The sequence below is a fragment of the Schistocerca gregaria genome, chromosome 8, assembly GCF_023897955.1.
Source record: "Schistocerca gregaria isolate iqSchGreg1 chromosome 8, iqSchGreg1.2, whole genome shotgun sequence".
NCBI classification, from domain to species: domain Eukaryota; kingdom Metazoa; phylum Arthropoda; class Insecta; order Orthoptera; family Acrididae; genus Schistocerca; species Schistocerca gregaria.
Genome location: NC_064927.1, coordinates 209,051,282 through 209,067,976, shown reverse-complemented (window position 1 = coordinate 209,067,976; position 16,695 = coordinate 209,051,282). Strand labels below are relative to the sequence as shown.

At 42.4% G+C, this 16,695-nt stretch overlaps 1 protein-coding gene across 9 annotated transcripts in view; it reads left to right on the top strand.

Moving 5' to 3' along the window:
• The window catches only part of LOC126284806 (protein bric-a-brac 2-like), a 437,302-nt gene that overhangs the window by 224,092 nt on the left and 196,515 nt on the right, over positions 1 to 16,695 (top strand). The window contains exon 1 of one of the 9 annotated variants that reach the window (XM_049983978.1): positions 9,240 to 9,817. The exons of 7 other annotated variants lie outside the window; for them this stretch is intronic. In XM_049983978.1, coding sequence (XP_049839935.1) covers positions 9,361 to 9,817 — 457 coding nt within the window. In that variant the 5' untranslated portion in view covers positions 9,240 to 9,360. Of the gene's footprint in view, positions 1 to 9,239; positions 9,818 to 14,901; positions 14,979 to 16,695 lie in introns of those variants that run through there. One more of the 9 variants, XM_049983992.1, reaches the window with a different exon arrangement.

Here is a 16,695-nt window from a genome sequence, read left to right as displayed (position 1 = left end):
TTAGTATTTTAATTAGTGTGGAAGGAAAAATCAGCACAATCCACTAAGGTCAACACTTTCGTTATGCATAGACGAAGTCCAGCACATCATTTACAGAACGAAATTTTCACTCTGGAGCGGGATGTACGCTGATATGAAATTTCCTGATAGATTAAAACTGTACGCTGGACCGAGACTCGAACGCCGTACTTTTACCTTTCGCGGGCAAGTATTCTACCGTCTGAGTTTCCGGGGCGGGCCTCTTCTCTGTTACGTCCTGGAGTTCGCTTTCGGCTTTCGCTCCGGCAGATTAACTTCACGCTCCTTTCAACTCTCCCAGTGGGTGTGAACCCTTCACCACCTTGGCTTCGTGCGGTGGCTCGTGTTCACCTTGGCCGTCATTCGCTTCCGAAGGACACCACTCCACCCTCACTCTATCGCCATCAGTTTCACGACCTTAGCGTTGAATTTCGCGGTAGTACCCTTCTTGCACACTGATGGTTCTCGGGCTGACCTTGTGTCGGGTGTTTAGGTTAGTTTTTCGTTCCATAGATCCGTGTTGAGGAGATCCTCGTTGATGTGGAACGTGTTATTTTTTTAAAGCTGAAATAACAATACTAATAGTATGAATATATACAATACATCATTTGTTTCTATTAAAAAATTCGTCAATGGAGTAGAAGGTTTGGCCACTAGTAAGTCTTTCAGGCTCCTTTTAAACTGATCTTTATTTGTAACTAAATCTTTTGTGTTTGCTGGCAAATTATTGAAGATGAGTGTTCCTGAGTAGTGGACCCCTTTTTGAACTAAAGTAAGTGCTTGTGCGGATTATTTTTGTTCCTGGTATTGCATGTATGAACTGAGCTGTTTGTTGAAAAAAGAGATATATTATTTCGTACAAATTTCGTTAAGTAGTAAATATACTGATAGGCAGTAGTCAGTATACCCAGTTCTTTGAAGAGGTTTCTACATGACGTCCGTGAATTTACCCCACAAATAATACGTATTACACGCTTTTGACCTCTGAAAACTTTTGTTTGACTTTAAGAGTTACCCCAAAATGTTATACCAATATGACATTATGCAATGAAAGTAGGCAAAGTATGCAAACTTTTTCATTTTTATGTCGCCTATGTCTGCTAACACTCGAATTGCAAATACACATTTGTTAAAGTGTTTCTGCAGTTCTGTGTTGTGCTCCTCCCAACTGAATTTATTATCAAGTTGTAATCACATAACTAATGACGTGTTGAATAAAATTGGGTACAAGATAAGTTTGTGGCAAAACTTGACTAGAAGAAGGGATCGGTTGGTAGGACATATTCTGAGGCATCTTCTATCTGCTCTTCTTCATACTTCATGCATATGCTGGGTGGAAACCTCTTACAGGTTCTGAATTGCATATAGTGAGACTTTTCGTAGTTTAATGCAATGAGTTGGCTTTAAACCATTTATTAATATCCCTGAAAATATCATTAACAGATCTTTCTAGAACTACGCTTGACATACTATTTATTGAAATACTTTTGTCATCTGCAAGCAAAACGAACTCTGCTTCTGGCAGTGTAACTGATGAGAGATCATTAATGTACACAAGAAAAAGCAGTGGCCCTAAGACGGATCCTTGTGGGATGCCTTCGTCATTGGCGTCGACGTTTTTCGGTGTCGGCTTCAGAACACTGTTCTGCATTTCCAGCAGAGGTCTTCGCCCTGCATCAGGCCACGGGGTACATCCGGCGACACAGGCTTTTCAATTGCGTCATCTCCTCCGACTCTCTCAGCGCCCTTCAGAGCCTGTGGTTGCTGTGCACCGTCCATCCCTCAGTGCAACGGGTCCGGGAAAGCTGTCCGTTGCTCTTGATGGAGCCACTGTGGTGTTTATGTGGGTTCCTGGTCACATCGGTCTGACAGGAAACGAGGCCACTGACGCGCCTATTGGCAGAATTTTGCGTAATACCAAAATATCCTTCAGTAGGACATCCAACGACTGTGCCAATCAGTGCCGAGTCGAGTAACTGCTTTTACAAGGGCCAGAGGTGGACCAACGCATTGAATTGCTGAATTTGTGAAGCTCTTCCTCTTAAATAAATCACTCAAATTTTCTGAAAGTGTAATCATTTGTACATGTACATAACTTCTACTGATTTCTGCCCCATTCGGGCAATTCCTTCGTGGACCGTCAGTTTCTGTTTTTCTGAAGTGTGTGTTTACCTGAATTTCAGTAACAATTTTCTTGTTTTCCGAGATTCGATTCAGACGTCCTTCTCTGTAGATAACTTTTGGCAGTACGTCTAAGAGCACATTCAGAATTGTTCATGTGCTTTCACCCGATTGCATTTGTCTCATTACATACGCGATTTACGAGCTCACTTCACGCTTAATGTCATCCGACAGGTTTCTCAGATCGACGGATGGGTTGCGACGACACCCAGAAATTCCTCAAGTTATTGTAAGCACCAAGAAACGGAGAAGCAACATGGAAGAAGCCTGCGGGGTTTCCAAGATGTCAGTGGGACCGCGCAGTGGCGCAGCACCAACTCTGTGGCGCCATGCAAGCTCCAGACCCCGTACGTCACCGCCGCCACGCTTGTCGGTGTCTGAAACCACCTTTTAGCGAAAAGCGGCTACTGGCTCGCAAAGGAAACATAACTGATAATGAAGGAAAATTCTGCTCTCACCTGTGTTTTAAAAACAGTCAGAGGCAGAAAGAACATCGTAAATGGCCAAGAGAGTGGCTCTTTAAGCAACGCCAGTTTTAAGATATTTAGTTACTTTGCAACTTACTCTCATTTAACACGGGAACATTCCTGTATGAGGAGAGAGCGGCTGATAGCTACATTATGATTCATGGGAACGGAGAGAAATTACAAAGATCAAGAATTTTCGACAGCACAGTCCAAACAACCATTAAGCTAAACAATACCTGAAAACTGTGACTGTCCTGAGGAGAATTCAAAAATGGTTCACATGGCTCTGAGCACTGTGGTACTTAACATCTGAGGTCATCAGTCCCCTAGACTTAGGACTACTTAAACCTAACTAACCTAAGGACATCACACACATCCATGCCCGAGGCAGGATTCGAACCTGCGACCGTACCAGTCACGCGGTTCCGGACTGAAGTGCCTAGAACCGCACGGCCACCGCGGCCTGCTTGAAGGAGAATTCGATGAATACAGCCACTTCAATTATGTTAATATATTGATTGTGACTAGTGACAAATTATTTTTACGCTTTTAGTCGTATTTTGAACTCCATACTTCGTAGTAGATCATAGGAGTAGCGAGTGAGGTATGTTGTACTTCGTTCTTGAAAAAAAAAAAAAAAAAAGGACTTTTCCTTTCCCTGTCTGAAGCCTACCAGCAACCTTTTATAAACTGTTGCACTGGAATATAAAAGTCAAGAGTTTTACTTTTAGCATTGCTGTAGTGAATTACGCTGCTTACCATTGATTCAGTCTTGTTACGAAGCACGCAGTCTCAGGGAGCAAAGATATTGGCACAAAAGTATAAGAACGTACCTGAAGACTCGCTACAAGACATTCCTTTGTCAACACAGTATTGTGACTGCACTGTTTTGTAGAATAAACATTTCTATTTTTACTTCGTCTACGCAGCCACAAAATATTTTAGTATTAGACAGTAATCCGAGAAGGTATCCTACCAATTTCAAGTGCAAAGATGGCGGAACCACCATCTGCATCCTTGTCTCCATCACTTGAATCCTTGGTTTCTGCTTTCCACACACGTATGACCCACATACATATGTCAGTAAATTGAGAAATTTTGCTCAAACCTCTAGCTTCTAGATTTACACACGTCTCGTATCAGCACAAACCTACCGCCCTCTCGCAATGACCTAACAGCGCAAATGTGATGTGTGCAGACATATCGGTGTCGTGGGGTTTCCAACGAGCAGTGGCGCGCTAAACCTGTCAAGAGGCCCGGGCTGCCAAAACAAATTGAGACTTTCCTTGCTTCCCCCTTCCACCCTCCTGGCCATACAGGAGTTCTCAGAGAGTTTCAGACGCATACGGAAGTCCCACATTGATTATCATCTTCATTTTGTGTCGTGATAATTTATAAGGTATACCGTTATTTTACGTAACATTGAAAGTGACTGCTCTTGTAATCTCGTTGCTCTTATTTAATAGCTATGTTGCCCCTTATACGATTCAAATCATTATATGATCATGTAATGATTTCTGTTTCTCGAATCTATTATTTATGTTTCGCAACTAAGCAAGCATAGGGCGGGTGGGGTGTATAAAAATGAATCCCTATTTCCCAAACCAAGAGGAAGGTCCTGTCTACATGAAACTTCGTCCAGTGCAAGGTGGTGGGTACTTTACTTACGCATTTCAACAAAATCCAAAGTGTTGCTCCGATCTTGATGAAATTTTGTACATTTGATCTTCAAATCCAGGAGAACCTCACCGTCTACGTGAAATTTCATACGATGTATGGCGGAGGGTACCTTACAACAGAATTGCACACCGTTTGACTAATCAGCCTGGGAGTTGGCTCATGTATGTGTGTTTTCGTGGTGAAGGCATTTATACAAGCTGGATGGTTGCCTACCTTTAAATAAATTCAACATCAATCAGCACGAAAGTTGGCAGATATACGTATTTTTTCATAGACGGGGAAAGAGGAGCTGGCATGACGGAGGCGGAGGAGGAGATATACGGAGAGAGGAGAACGTGATGTGGTCGGGGAGGGGGGGGGGAGGAGGTGCATCCAGAGAAGTGAGAGGAGCAGATTAAAAGAGAGAGGGAGCAATAGGTAAACAGAGAAAGGGAGAAGGTGGTGAATGACTAATGGAACACTGTAACAAATACATAAATTACGGGTGTTATTGTGAATTTGATGTACTATTAGAAAAAACCGGGAACCGCTGGGTTTACTGTTAGCAATTAGATAAAGATTTACGCAACAATGGGCGTGTTCATCTGAAAGAAATTACAGAATATTTTGCTATGGTTAAATGCGACGTATGAAGTCTCAATAACTAGAATGTTGTTCTTGATGTCTACAGATAGTAAAATTCGTTGCTTAATATAGATGACTCCCCCAAAGTTCATCTAGGCTAGTTGTAATTTCATCTTTATAAAATGAACTACATAATAATCAGCTGAAAAATGCTCCCGTTGGAGCACAATAAAGGCAAATATGATCGTGTTTAAAAGACTCTGACGGTAAAGTGGTCAACCAGCTATCTGAGTCCCCATTCCGCCTTCCTCACCAAAAATTCTGGAAGCTTCACATGACAAGTGACCATGTTATGTAAGAAATTTACCAAGTAAAATTTCAGTTTTGTTGAGTTAAAAATTCAATAAATAGCAGATTTTGTATTATGACTTCAGAAATACCGTTAAAAGCATACTTTTGTGAATGCGGTCCGCCAAATACCAATAATTAGTTTCGTGTGACATATATGACGAAACTCCAGAATCGGCAAGTTAACTTCGCGAAATTATTGATGTTTTAAGGCCCACAGCATATCCCGCACAGAACATCGCGGTAAATTTTTTATCACCCAACTTTTGGTATCTCTAGACCCCTTCGGTGGTGACGCTCGTGTTTCCGACTACAAATAAATATCGTAACCGTGAACTTTCCGACTGACATGGAAATAAGAACATCCCTTCACATTTTATCCAGGCTTAGGCCTGGCTAATGTAGGTAGTACATAGGCATGTTTAATTAATTTATTTTTTGTTGTTCAACATTAAAGTAGCAAATTGATAACTTTTCCTTATCAATCGTAATTTCTTATTGCATTTTCTGTAAAAGGCTCGAAATTTTACACACCTTTTTAAATCTCGAGGGTCTTTCTATGTTTCTTCAGCTTTTGAATCAGAAAGTACACATTTCGATGTTTCTGATTGATTGAAGAGTTCAGTTTTCTATGCAAGTCTTAGACAGCATTCGCCATTCTGTCGTTGGTTAAAAACATTCCACATTTCAATATAGGTATATTAGGATTTTCCATCCACTGATCAACAATATAGTCTGCAAATGCTGTACTCTCTCCCCTGGGCATTTGTTCCATTATTAAAATCCACGCTTCATCGGCAGTGTTAAGTGGAAGATGTGCCACTGCAGCACACATGCGACAAAACAATCGGACTTCCTCCCTATCCCTGTAGTCTTCCGTTAATCCCAGTTCCTGTATCTTCTTCCACAGACACTGGTTAAAGAAAAAATTACAACCGGAAAGTTGTGTTCCAGGGAACACTAAATTCATTGCTTCAACTGCAGCCACCGAGGCATATTAGATTTCGATCCAGTCTTTCATATGAATTTTGGCTTCTGTCTGGCAGCAAAGCAAACAGGAAATATCTTAGTTGCCTCTTCTGTACTTATGTCGACATGGATTGTATACAATTGTTTGAACTGTTTCGAACAGCTGTCAAATGTCCCATCCATAAGCACAGTTCCATTATCACAAAGGATTTTCTCTGCTTTTTCACAAGCAAATACTAAAAGTTTCTTGCCTGGAACAGAGCCATCAACAATCTTCAAAAAACTATTACCTTCCGTTAATTTCAAAAGGTCTCCGCGAAGATGAATTTCCGAACTAGAGCCGGGGCTCTGGGTCGTCTCAATAGCGCCTCTTCTCGCATTACACAATTGACTCTTGGAGATTTCGTAATTCGGAATATACGACACGAATTCTAATCCTTTATCTTTCAGATATTGAAATTCCTGCTTAAAAATTTGGGCTGCAGGCACTGTCTTTTCTTCGCGAACTCATCGACGACCGCACTGCCTGAGAAACGGTGACAACACATGCGCTGAGGGTGAGCGACTGGGGTAGGTAGACAAGCAGTGAGGGAGGCTGAGTTTGCAAACACCTCGTTAGGGAACCGGTGCTCGGGACAGCTTCGCTATCTGCTGCACCCTTGTAGGAAACCCCACGATAGGAAGCCCTACGTAGCCGACAGATCGTTACGTGCGCGTCCCGACCATAGGTGCCACAGAGAGCATGGAACTTATCAGTAGATAATATAATAAAAAGTGGACCAGCACCGTCCTTTGTGATGTAGGGTATGTAGATTTTCGGAAAAAAACTAAGTCGATGCTATGTAAGGAGCCATCACAAATAAAAACATGCAACAGATGATAAGTAATAATTATTGAATAGATTATTCCTCTCATAGCTGTACTGTATTGTCTAATCAAGCGCTAAGGAATAATGAAATTATTAGAACATTTCAATTCATTGGAATGTAGCTGTTTTGCAACATACGTCACCATTCTGTCACGGTAACCCTAACACAATAGCTATTTTAGTAATTTTGGTATATAAATTAAATAAATATGACTATAATGGAGAAAAAAAAAAGAAATACCTAACATACAACCTAAAATTTGAAAACCAAATTTTACTTTGCACTCTTCGAATTACGAATAATAAACTATAATTCCCTGTAACTAATCAGTTCCGTCGCCTTTCATCCTCTTTTGTGACTTCATACGCTATCAGTCTTTTTTGCAGTAGGGAAATGAGTATTCATTGTTACACTTTCTTCTTTTGGCTAGAAAAGTCTTCTTCGCCTGCTCGATAACGTTTCTCTTCAGCGATGCGGTTTTTTTTATTTTGAAGTCTGGCGTCTGCTCACTTTTGTAGCGTACTGCAGCCAATGTCGCCTTTAAACACACACAACGCTTCTTCACAGTCTTAAGCACTTGTACTGTTGTTGTTGTCGTGTACAAATTGAAGTAACTGGGAGGTGATAATGTTACGTTGCGTAAACGATATGGAGGTCTTGGAGGTTCCAATTGCACTTCCTCTGTAAAGAGTCGTTCAGGTGCATTTTATCTGTTTTTGCAGAAGAGCTTTGAAAATTTATTCTTGCGTTGTGTAGCACTGTCACGTACCACGCCCTTTTCTTGCGACTTCCGGAAACCTAGCCGAGGGTTATTCAGTTTGCTTCAATCTGGTCGCGTGTTGCCTCTGTGATATTCTACCTCTTTGCAGACTCCTTTCCGCACTTGAACACTCTTAACTGCTTGCAAGGGAACCTCCCCATCGCACCCCCCTCAGATCTAGTTATAAGTTGGCACAGTGGATAGGACTTGAAAAACTGAACACAGATCAATCGAGAAAACAGGAAGTAGTTCTGTGGAACTATGAAAAAAATAAGCAAAATATACAAACTGAGTAGTCTCTGCGCAATATAGGCAATATCAAGGATAATCTGATCTCAGCGCCGTGGTCCCGTGGTTAGCGTGAGCAGCTGCGGAACGAGAGGTCCTTGGTTGAAGTCTTTCCTCGAGTGAAAAGTTTATTTTCGCGAAGTTATGATCTGTCCGTTCGTTCATTGACGTCTCTGTTCACTGTAATAAACTAGTATCTGCGACTGTAAAACTGTTGCATTCATTTGTTGCAGTTTATGTGACAAACTCTTAAGTTTTCATCACTTCTTTATGAGTGATTATCACATCCACAAGAAAATCTAAACCGGGCAAGGTAGAAGAATCTTTTTACCCATTCGCCAAGTGTACAAGTTAGGTGGGTCGACAACATATTCCTGTCATGTGACACATGCCGTCACCAGTGTCGTATAGAATAAATCAGACATGTTTTCCTGTGGAGGAATCGGTAGACCTGTGACCTTGCGATCAAATGTTTTCGGTTCCCATTGGACACACACGTCCTTTCGTCTACTAATCGCACGGTTTTGCGGTGCGGTCGCAAAACACAAACACTAAACTTATTACAGTGAACAGAGACGTCAATGAACGAACGGACGGATCACAACTTTGCGAAAATAAGGAAAGTAAACATTTCACTCGAGGGAAGTCTTGAACCAAGGACGTCCGTTCCGCAGCTGCTCACGCTAATCACGGGACCACGGCGCTGCTCAGCTCACACTATCCTTCATGTTGCCTATCTTGCTCATTGACTACTCAGTTTGTATATTTTGCATATTTTTTCGTAGTTCCAAACAACTTTTTCCTGTTTTCTCGATTGATTTGTGTTCAGTTTTTCAAGGCCTGTCCACTGTGCCAAATTATAACTAAATCTGAGGGGAGTGCGTTGGGGAGGTTCCCTTGTTAGTTTCACTCGTGTCGGAAGATGTAAGACACCCACGGAAAACGGTACGAACACGATCACGCTAGGAACTGAATACAATAACAAAAAGCGCGCCACGCGAGTCGCCCCACCGCCAAGCGCTAGCTTCGGAACATTTCGGCCACCAACGATCGCGTTCGGAGCGAAGCCTCGGCTGCCTTCCTGTCTCTAAGGTCGAGGTTCTCCCACTGCTGAACTACGTCAGTCGTTCACCAGTTGCGGGTGTGTTGGCAGCCTGCTGCCATCGTCGTCACCCATCGTTTCCGTACGCTACTTGTGTTGTATACAGTGTGTGTGATGGAAATAATTACAACGACGAAAGGGAAGCCGTGTCTTCTTAAGGATGGCCATCGCTACCGGGTGCACAGAAAAAGTGCTCAGTATACAAACTGGTTATGCGTGAATTCGGAACGGTGGAAGTGCCGAGGCCGTTTAAAAATTGCGAATGGCAAAATCATTCGTCAACAGCAACATTCTTGCTTACCTAACGAGAGAGATGTGCAACTTAAAAAACGAATGCATAATTGCAGGGTAAGAGTCTGCGAAGAAATGGCAGTGCCTGTTTCCCAAATTTTTAGAGAAGAATTTCGAGATATGAATGGGGAATGTTTAGATTACGTTGGAAATATTCCAAATTATGAGAACTCCAAGACTGGATTGTATAAAGCAAGAAGAGAAGCTATTGGGACGTACCAGAAACATAGCTCCAGTTCGGAGAGTCAGCTGAGCGAAGAGAGTTGGAAGTTTACTGAAGGTAATGTACAGCAGGGTCACTATAAGCCTGTACGTTTTTCTTTATTACTACTTATATGCTGTCTGACAGGCACATTTAGGTCCTACCATTGTAAATACAGTATTGAGTGAGATCTAAAAGAGGACGCGCCTTTGACAATTCGAGAGTTTTGCAATAATAGTGTACGGAAAGTTCTGGTTGAGAATTATGATTATTCCGGATAAAGGGAACGACTCACCAAAGAAACGCTGCGTCGTCCAAAGGTATACGAGCAAAAGAGATATTCTGAAAGGTAGCTAATCTCTGTGCCTTTTGTTAGTGTACCTGTCGGCAACGCAGCGAATCTGCCATTCGGTGACTTGGCCACATTATTCTTGAATAATTCGAGCCTTTTGTTATTAATTCCACGAAAACAACTGCTGAAGGATACGTGCTGTATTCGAGGTTGTGTGTGTGTGTGTGTGTGTGTGTGTGTGTGTGTGTGTGTGTGTGTGTGTCAGCTGGCAAAATGCGCAGTACATAGTCGGAATGAATGTAGTCATGGAAACCACGAGGCGCTGCAATGTATCATAAAACACAATCTTTTTCTTTCGTAAACATTTCGTCAGTTAAATTTGCGTTACTACTGCCAGCAGCAGATACCCTATCTTCTAGTTGCACATAGTCCGTAATATGTTCCTGTACCACCCCCATCTGGCAAAGAGTTTGCTGGCACAAAAATTAGTTAATGCTTCAGTAAATAGGTTTGCGTACTATACTTACATTAAACCGTCAATTAAAATCATAAATACAGTTTGTCATATACAATAGATATAACGAACAAGAGAAACAAGACTAAGCGGTGGATCCTACTTAATTAGTTCATGAGATTGACTGTTCAATGTCATTTCTAATTGTGTGAATTCGTACAAAAGAAACACACAAATCATTTGATAGACATCCGTTGATTTACATCTATGTATGTTGTCGTTCTAATAGATAAATTTCTCAGCATTCTACTAGAACATTCAGATTGGTGATTTCTCGTATTGTTCTCTAGTAGTTCACGTACTTAAGTATTATCATCACATCAAATGTGAATGTACTAGTATGAAGTCTTTTGAACGTGTAGTATGTTGCTGTAGTTCTTCTTGAAGTACTGCTAGGTGTCAGTATGTTTCTTACTGCTTCCTGATTACAAACTAATGATCGTACACTTATAATAGTTCGCCCTTGCTCCATTCATATACATCGTACAGCATGTCTGAGTAGCTTAATTGATAGCTTTCACCGATAGCCATCCTGCGATATCTCAGTAGAAGAAGTACTTATATTTTAGCAACTATTAGTTTTAAAAGTGCTGTCTTTGGGAATATTTTGTAATAAAGTTGTATCGAAACACCTTTATCACCAGTAACTTTCTCAGCTAATATCCGCTGCTTGCTGTTGCGTATCGGGAACATTCGTATACTACGTCCGTCTGCGGTATTGTTGGTGTCGTGGGCTTTCTGAGCGAGGGCTTCGCGACGGGGCCAAAGAAAGCCACAGCCTTGTGACATACGGCGCAGCACGTGACACTATAGGTCTGCACGAATTGCAATGACCATCTCCGGCGGGGAGCGAGTTGCTGTTTCAGAAGGGTTTGATAATTCCTTAACTATGCAGTTAAATACGTGCTGAATAGCAAACGACTAAGATAAGACCGTTAGTGGGTACTTTTTCGTTGACATATTGATCTCTCGGGGGCTCCGGATGCAGCCGAGCGCTCGCGATGCTTTGCGACTCGTGACGTCAGCGTGGTGTTTCCGACCACACATATTTTAGCGCTGGATTTTCAGACCGTGAAAGGAAGCCGCAACAGCGCGAAGGCTCCGCCGGCCATGTTGTAATATTATCCGCTTCACATTTTATCCAGGCTTCGGGCTGTCCATGCACATAAACACAGGCATGTTTAAATGTTGCTTTTCTTACCCTTTTTTCTTTCAATAACATTACTGCAGCAAATGATTAAATTTCTTGTCTTATTTTGTGAATTATTATTTCTCACTGAATTTTTTTATAAGAAAACTAGAGGTGTTAAATATCTTCGTTCATCCCTAAATCTGTTTCAGATCTTTTCTGAAGATGGTCAGTGGAATCTTATGTCAATTTCAAATATAGCATTAATAGCAGGTATACACTCGTTTTTCAACCTGCACGTCTGGTTCGTCAGGTGGGCAAGAATGTTGCTGTTCAGCCATGATTGTGTAAGTGCGGCCAGCTGTTGGACATAACTATGTAAACATCAACTGGTGAATGTAGCTGTACGCAGCAGCTAGTGGCCGCTAGAATACACGGAAGTGGTTAGTTAGTTATATTTCCTGTATAACTAAATAATAATATTATTATTATTTTGCATGGTGATTATCGAGTGATAAGTCTATTACAACAGTGAATATTTCGAAATCTTTTTAGTCCAAAAAAAGAAGTCAAGTGTGCAAAGCATGTTTTGAAAACGAGTACGTATATGTGTGTGACTCTTGCGCCCCAAATCATTAAAAAATCAGCTAAGAAGAGAATAAGAGAATAAAGAAAAATTTTCCCTTCACAAGAAAAAATGCAGGCCTGAAGGGATTAAACGGCCTGGACACCTATCCTGTTCGAAACTCGCGGACAATCAGGACATATACTCAGCTCATTTCCTGTGTGCCTTGAGAAGAAAAGGTTTCCTATTCGTTGTAATGCCCGCCATTGCGCATTATAAGTGTGAAATTTGGCTCAAACATACCTACAAGCTTCCTCTGTAAAGTTGCAAAAGTTACCGACCTGCGACGCCGCCCTTGGCCTCGACAACGCGACGCTTCAAACAGCCAGGTGTCGATGTATGCGAAAAAAGGACGAAAACAAGTTCCTGTGACCTGTAAGGTCTCCAAATTTCACCACGATTCTATCCAACGGCAATGTAGCCACACGATGGGAAGATCGTAACAGCGCCTCTCCCATTTCACCATTTAGGACGCGTCTGCGTTGGAGGCCCAAGTCGCGACGCGGCACGTTGAGATGTGATTTTCTTAGCGGCCGAGGAAAAAATTTTAGACACGCAGCCGCTCAGAGTCTACACGAAAAGGCTTTAGGTCGTGGCATCAAGGGCGCCAATCAAGCAACCTCCTTCCCCGGGGCGTTAAGGGACTGTGACGACCTTCCTATGTATGGCTCATCGCTGGTGGCGTTGGGAAGAATTGTGGTGAAATGTGGTGCCAATGTGATCCCACAACCCTTCACATTAGGTTCGTTTGAGCAGTTACCAGAAAGCGCCAGACAACAGGCTGTACTGCGCATGCGCAGCTACGATGCTTGGTGCTTGCTCTTCTCATACGCTTTTCGCCGTATTTCTGGTGGGGCATCACGTGACCATTTGTAGCCGTGCCGCCCGTGCGGCATGTTGTTGAGAGGACATACTGAGTTGTACTTAGAGCAATTGTTTATCATATCCCACACAGATAAAGGATGCAAATAAGGAAGCAGTTCTTGGCTTTTGAGGTGTTTTTTTAATTTTTTTTTAATTCGTACTCTGCAATATTGTTATGTAGCATTTCCAACACGTTTACATCTGCACAGCACTGCAAAAAGCTACTAGGATGGAATACAAATTACTTGCAACCAAAAAAGACAGTTTCTTGTGTAGCTTACACCGGAATAAAGGACAATAAATTTCATGACTGTTTCAAAACGTGAAAAAAATTAACATGGTTGTCTGTTGTCTGTGAGGCAACTGACAGTTTATATTGTACTCCAGGAATAAATATGAAGCCATGTGGGGAGTTAAAACGATAAAACATGATATGCTGCCAGTCTAAAATTTAGCATAGAATGGCATTCTATAAATTTAAGACGTAAACACAAATTAAGAAATAACTTCAGGCCCAGAGGAAGTACTAGACAAGTGCCTTGTGATCGAAAAACACTTTCACAGAAGGCAGATCTACAGAATTCTTCTACAGCTGTCATTATATTTGAAACAAAATATTTAGTTCAAAACTACTGACACAAATTTGCCTACTTAGCCTCAAGTCAATGTTTACGTATGTTCGTACGTATATAGCATTAAGAAATCTTAGTGTCATACAAGGAACAGGACATCAGAGACTCCTCCAGCAGCATCGAAATTTCATAAACCATACTAAAATGCTTCATTCCGCTCTAATTGCACATTTCTATGTCCAGATGGACTCTGAAGTACCTGATATTCAGCTTTTCATGTGGCTCTCGTGATACCAATTTTCTTGGAGGTCCAGTACTGTATTCTCATTTTTGGTTCTTTATTATGGTATAACGTCATTCGTCCCAGAAAATGAAAATTTGCACTTTAAATTGAACGTGATTGAAAGTAGCCAATAGCGTGGAATGAAACACTTCGTTTCAAATAAACTAACTGCCTCAGCGGAAAAAAATTAACTGAAACAAATTTCTCTATAAAACAAGACAGAAATCGCTTCATTAAGACATTAATGGTTGATTGCTAGAAATCAGAAAATTGAAACTACTAACTTATTTTGGTCTTTCATGGTTATGAGAATGTATATTAATTTACCTGATGGCTCCCGGCCATAGAAATCTGTTTTGTTTTCATTTGACGTGGGAGCTGTAAACGAAGACACAGCCACGGGTCACGTGGGGAAGGACAACCCCCCCCCCCCCCCTCTCTATAACTCAGCTTGTTCTGCGCTTGCGCGAATCTGGCAGCTTGGGCGCGCCAGGAAAATTTTTCCGGGTCTACTAGCTGCTACTGCTCATACACCAAACAGCCACGCTCCAAGTAGCCAGAAACGGGAGGAAGGCAGTGCTGATACGCGAATTCAGCTCTGCGCAACGCGCACGAGCCCGCTGGCAACTGCTCATACGAATCTAATATTTTGAGCTGTGGCTTTTTTCACATTTGAGTCAGATTTCAAAGTTATGCCTTGTAGTGGGAGACAATTATTGGTTTTAGAAAGAAGTGATTCTTTAATTTTCGTTGCGCGGTGTATTTCCATTACTCATAGTGCATAGAACTCAAGTAACTTACGCCGTCGAAACTACACAGAAACAAAAATGGTGGCAACACATCCGCTGCCGGTGAATAGCGTAAATCAGCAGTGGGTGAGACTCTGGTCGACAAACCCACGGCGTAAAATTGGTTGGATGGAAGTCCTATGGCACCTACCAACGAGTTGGAAACACCACGGTGAGAAATCCAACGTAGCCGTGTTATTGGCCGTATCCCGCCATTTTGGCCTTTTCAGGAGGGATCTCATCAACTATTTCTGAACCCCAGGTACCCGTAGGATTTACCGATCGCTGCGTCACTACCTGTCCATAGTATCACCTGCGCCGAAAGCCTGGTTTTTACAGGAATTTTGCGCCGTGCGATCTGGGTAGGTCGTTCTGCGTCGATAGGAAACTTAAGTACGTTGCACATTTTTGTTTTCCCAGGAAATGAAATAGCAAGCACATCAACTATTCAGTTCACATGAGCTGACTGGCAAGTGTCTTCAAATTTGCTTTAGCCAAAGTATAGATATACTGTACAGTGTTGATGGAAGACTACTGGGTTAGCTGATGGACCTTGAAGAAGAGCATGATCTGATCCACGTGTAAATTAGCAGGTTATCTTCCGCGCTACTGAAATGCGCCTGTAGTGTTTGAGCACACTTAATAGAGATTTTATATAATAAATTCACCTGCCTTGCAGCAATTCCTTCACTAGAATGCAGTAAGCAACGTATGACACTCGTCCAAAACTAGTAGTGTCGCACCTGACTTAAAGTTCTGGCTGACTACGTTACGCATTGCGTTGTCAGAAAACGTCTCCACTGTCTTGCCACTGTAGAGCGAACGACGCTACGTTTTCCTAGCTGTGAGAATTTCCCGCAACGTGCTGCGTGCAAGGCGTGCGAGATCGCACCACCCACTCGCGCGATGCAGACGTGCCGGACAACTTCCCTGCGCAGTGCCGCTGCGAGCGCAGCGTGTAGGAAATTCTTGCCTACTGCGGCAGGAGTCGCAGCGATTTACTTGGAGAAGTGGAGGAAGTCCAACTGAGCAACAGCGGCTACTAGGCAGTAGCTGCAGTACTTGTTTCGCGCGCACAGACAGCAAGGGAATAGGTAATTCTTCCGATCTAATTATTGAAACATCCACCAGAAATGTCGGCTACCTCAGAGGATGAGCAGCCTACTGAGTTGGTATCCGAAAAGCATATTTTGCGGATCACGGCTGACGCCAATTTGAAAAACAAAGTGTGAAAGGAGTTAATTTGGGCAGAAGTTGAAAGAAAAATTAATGAATGCTATGAGAAATGTCTTTGTCTAATGTAACACAGTCGGAAATTATTTCTATTGAGCCTTTAACTACAGTTACCACAAGAGAGTTGTTATTGTTAACAGTACTGTGAACGGCGATTAAAATTTGGCCCGTCGAAGTACTCAGCGAATCCGCTCCTCACACTGAATCCTTCAGTTTGGCATAACTGCCGACTCCTGCCAAGGACATAATTTTGTCCATGGTCAGTTCATTAATTTCTCATACATCTGCGTTATAAGGCTGCGGTCACAGTGGCTCCGATGTCGGTGGATTCCGCCGACGACCGACATCGGCCAGAGATAGCTGATCGTTTCAAATCAATGCACCACTACGTGCGCGGTCACACTATAGCAGATCCTATCTCCCTGAAGTATAGACTTCCGATGGCAGTCGGTGAAATTCAATCAATTTTTCCTCGGTCACATCGACCGACGTTCTAGCACACCAAGCCGGCCGCTGTGGCCGATCTGTTCTAAGCGCTTCGGTCGGGAACCGCGGTGCTGTTACGGTCGCAGGTTCGAATCCTGCCTCGGGCATGGATGTTTGTGATGTCCTTAGGTTATTCAGGTTTAAGTAGTTTTAAGTCTAGGGGAATGACG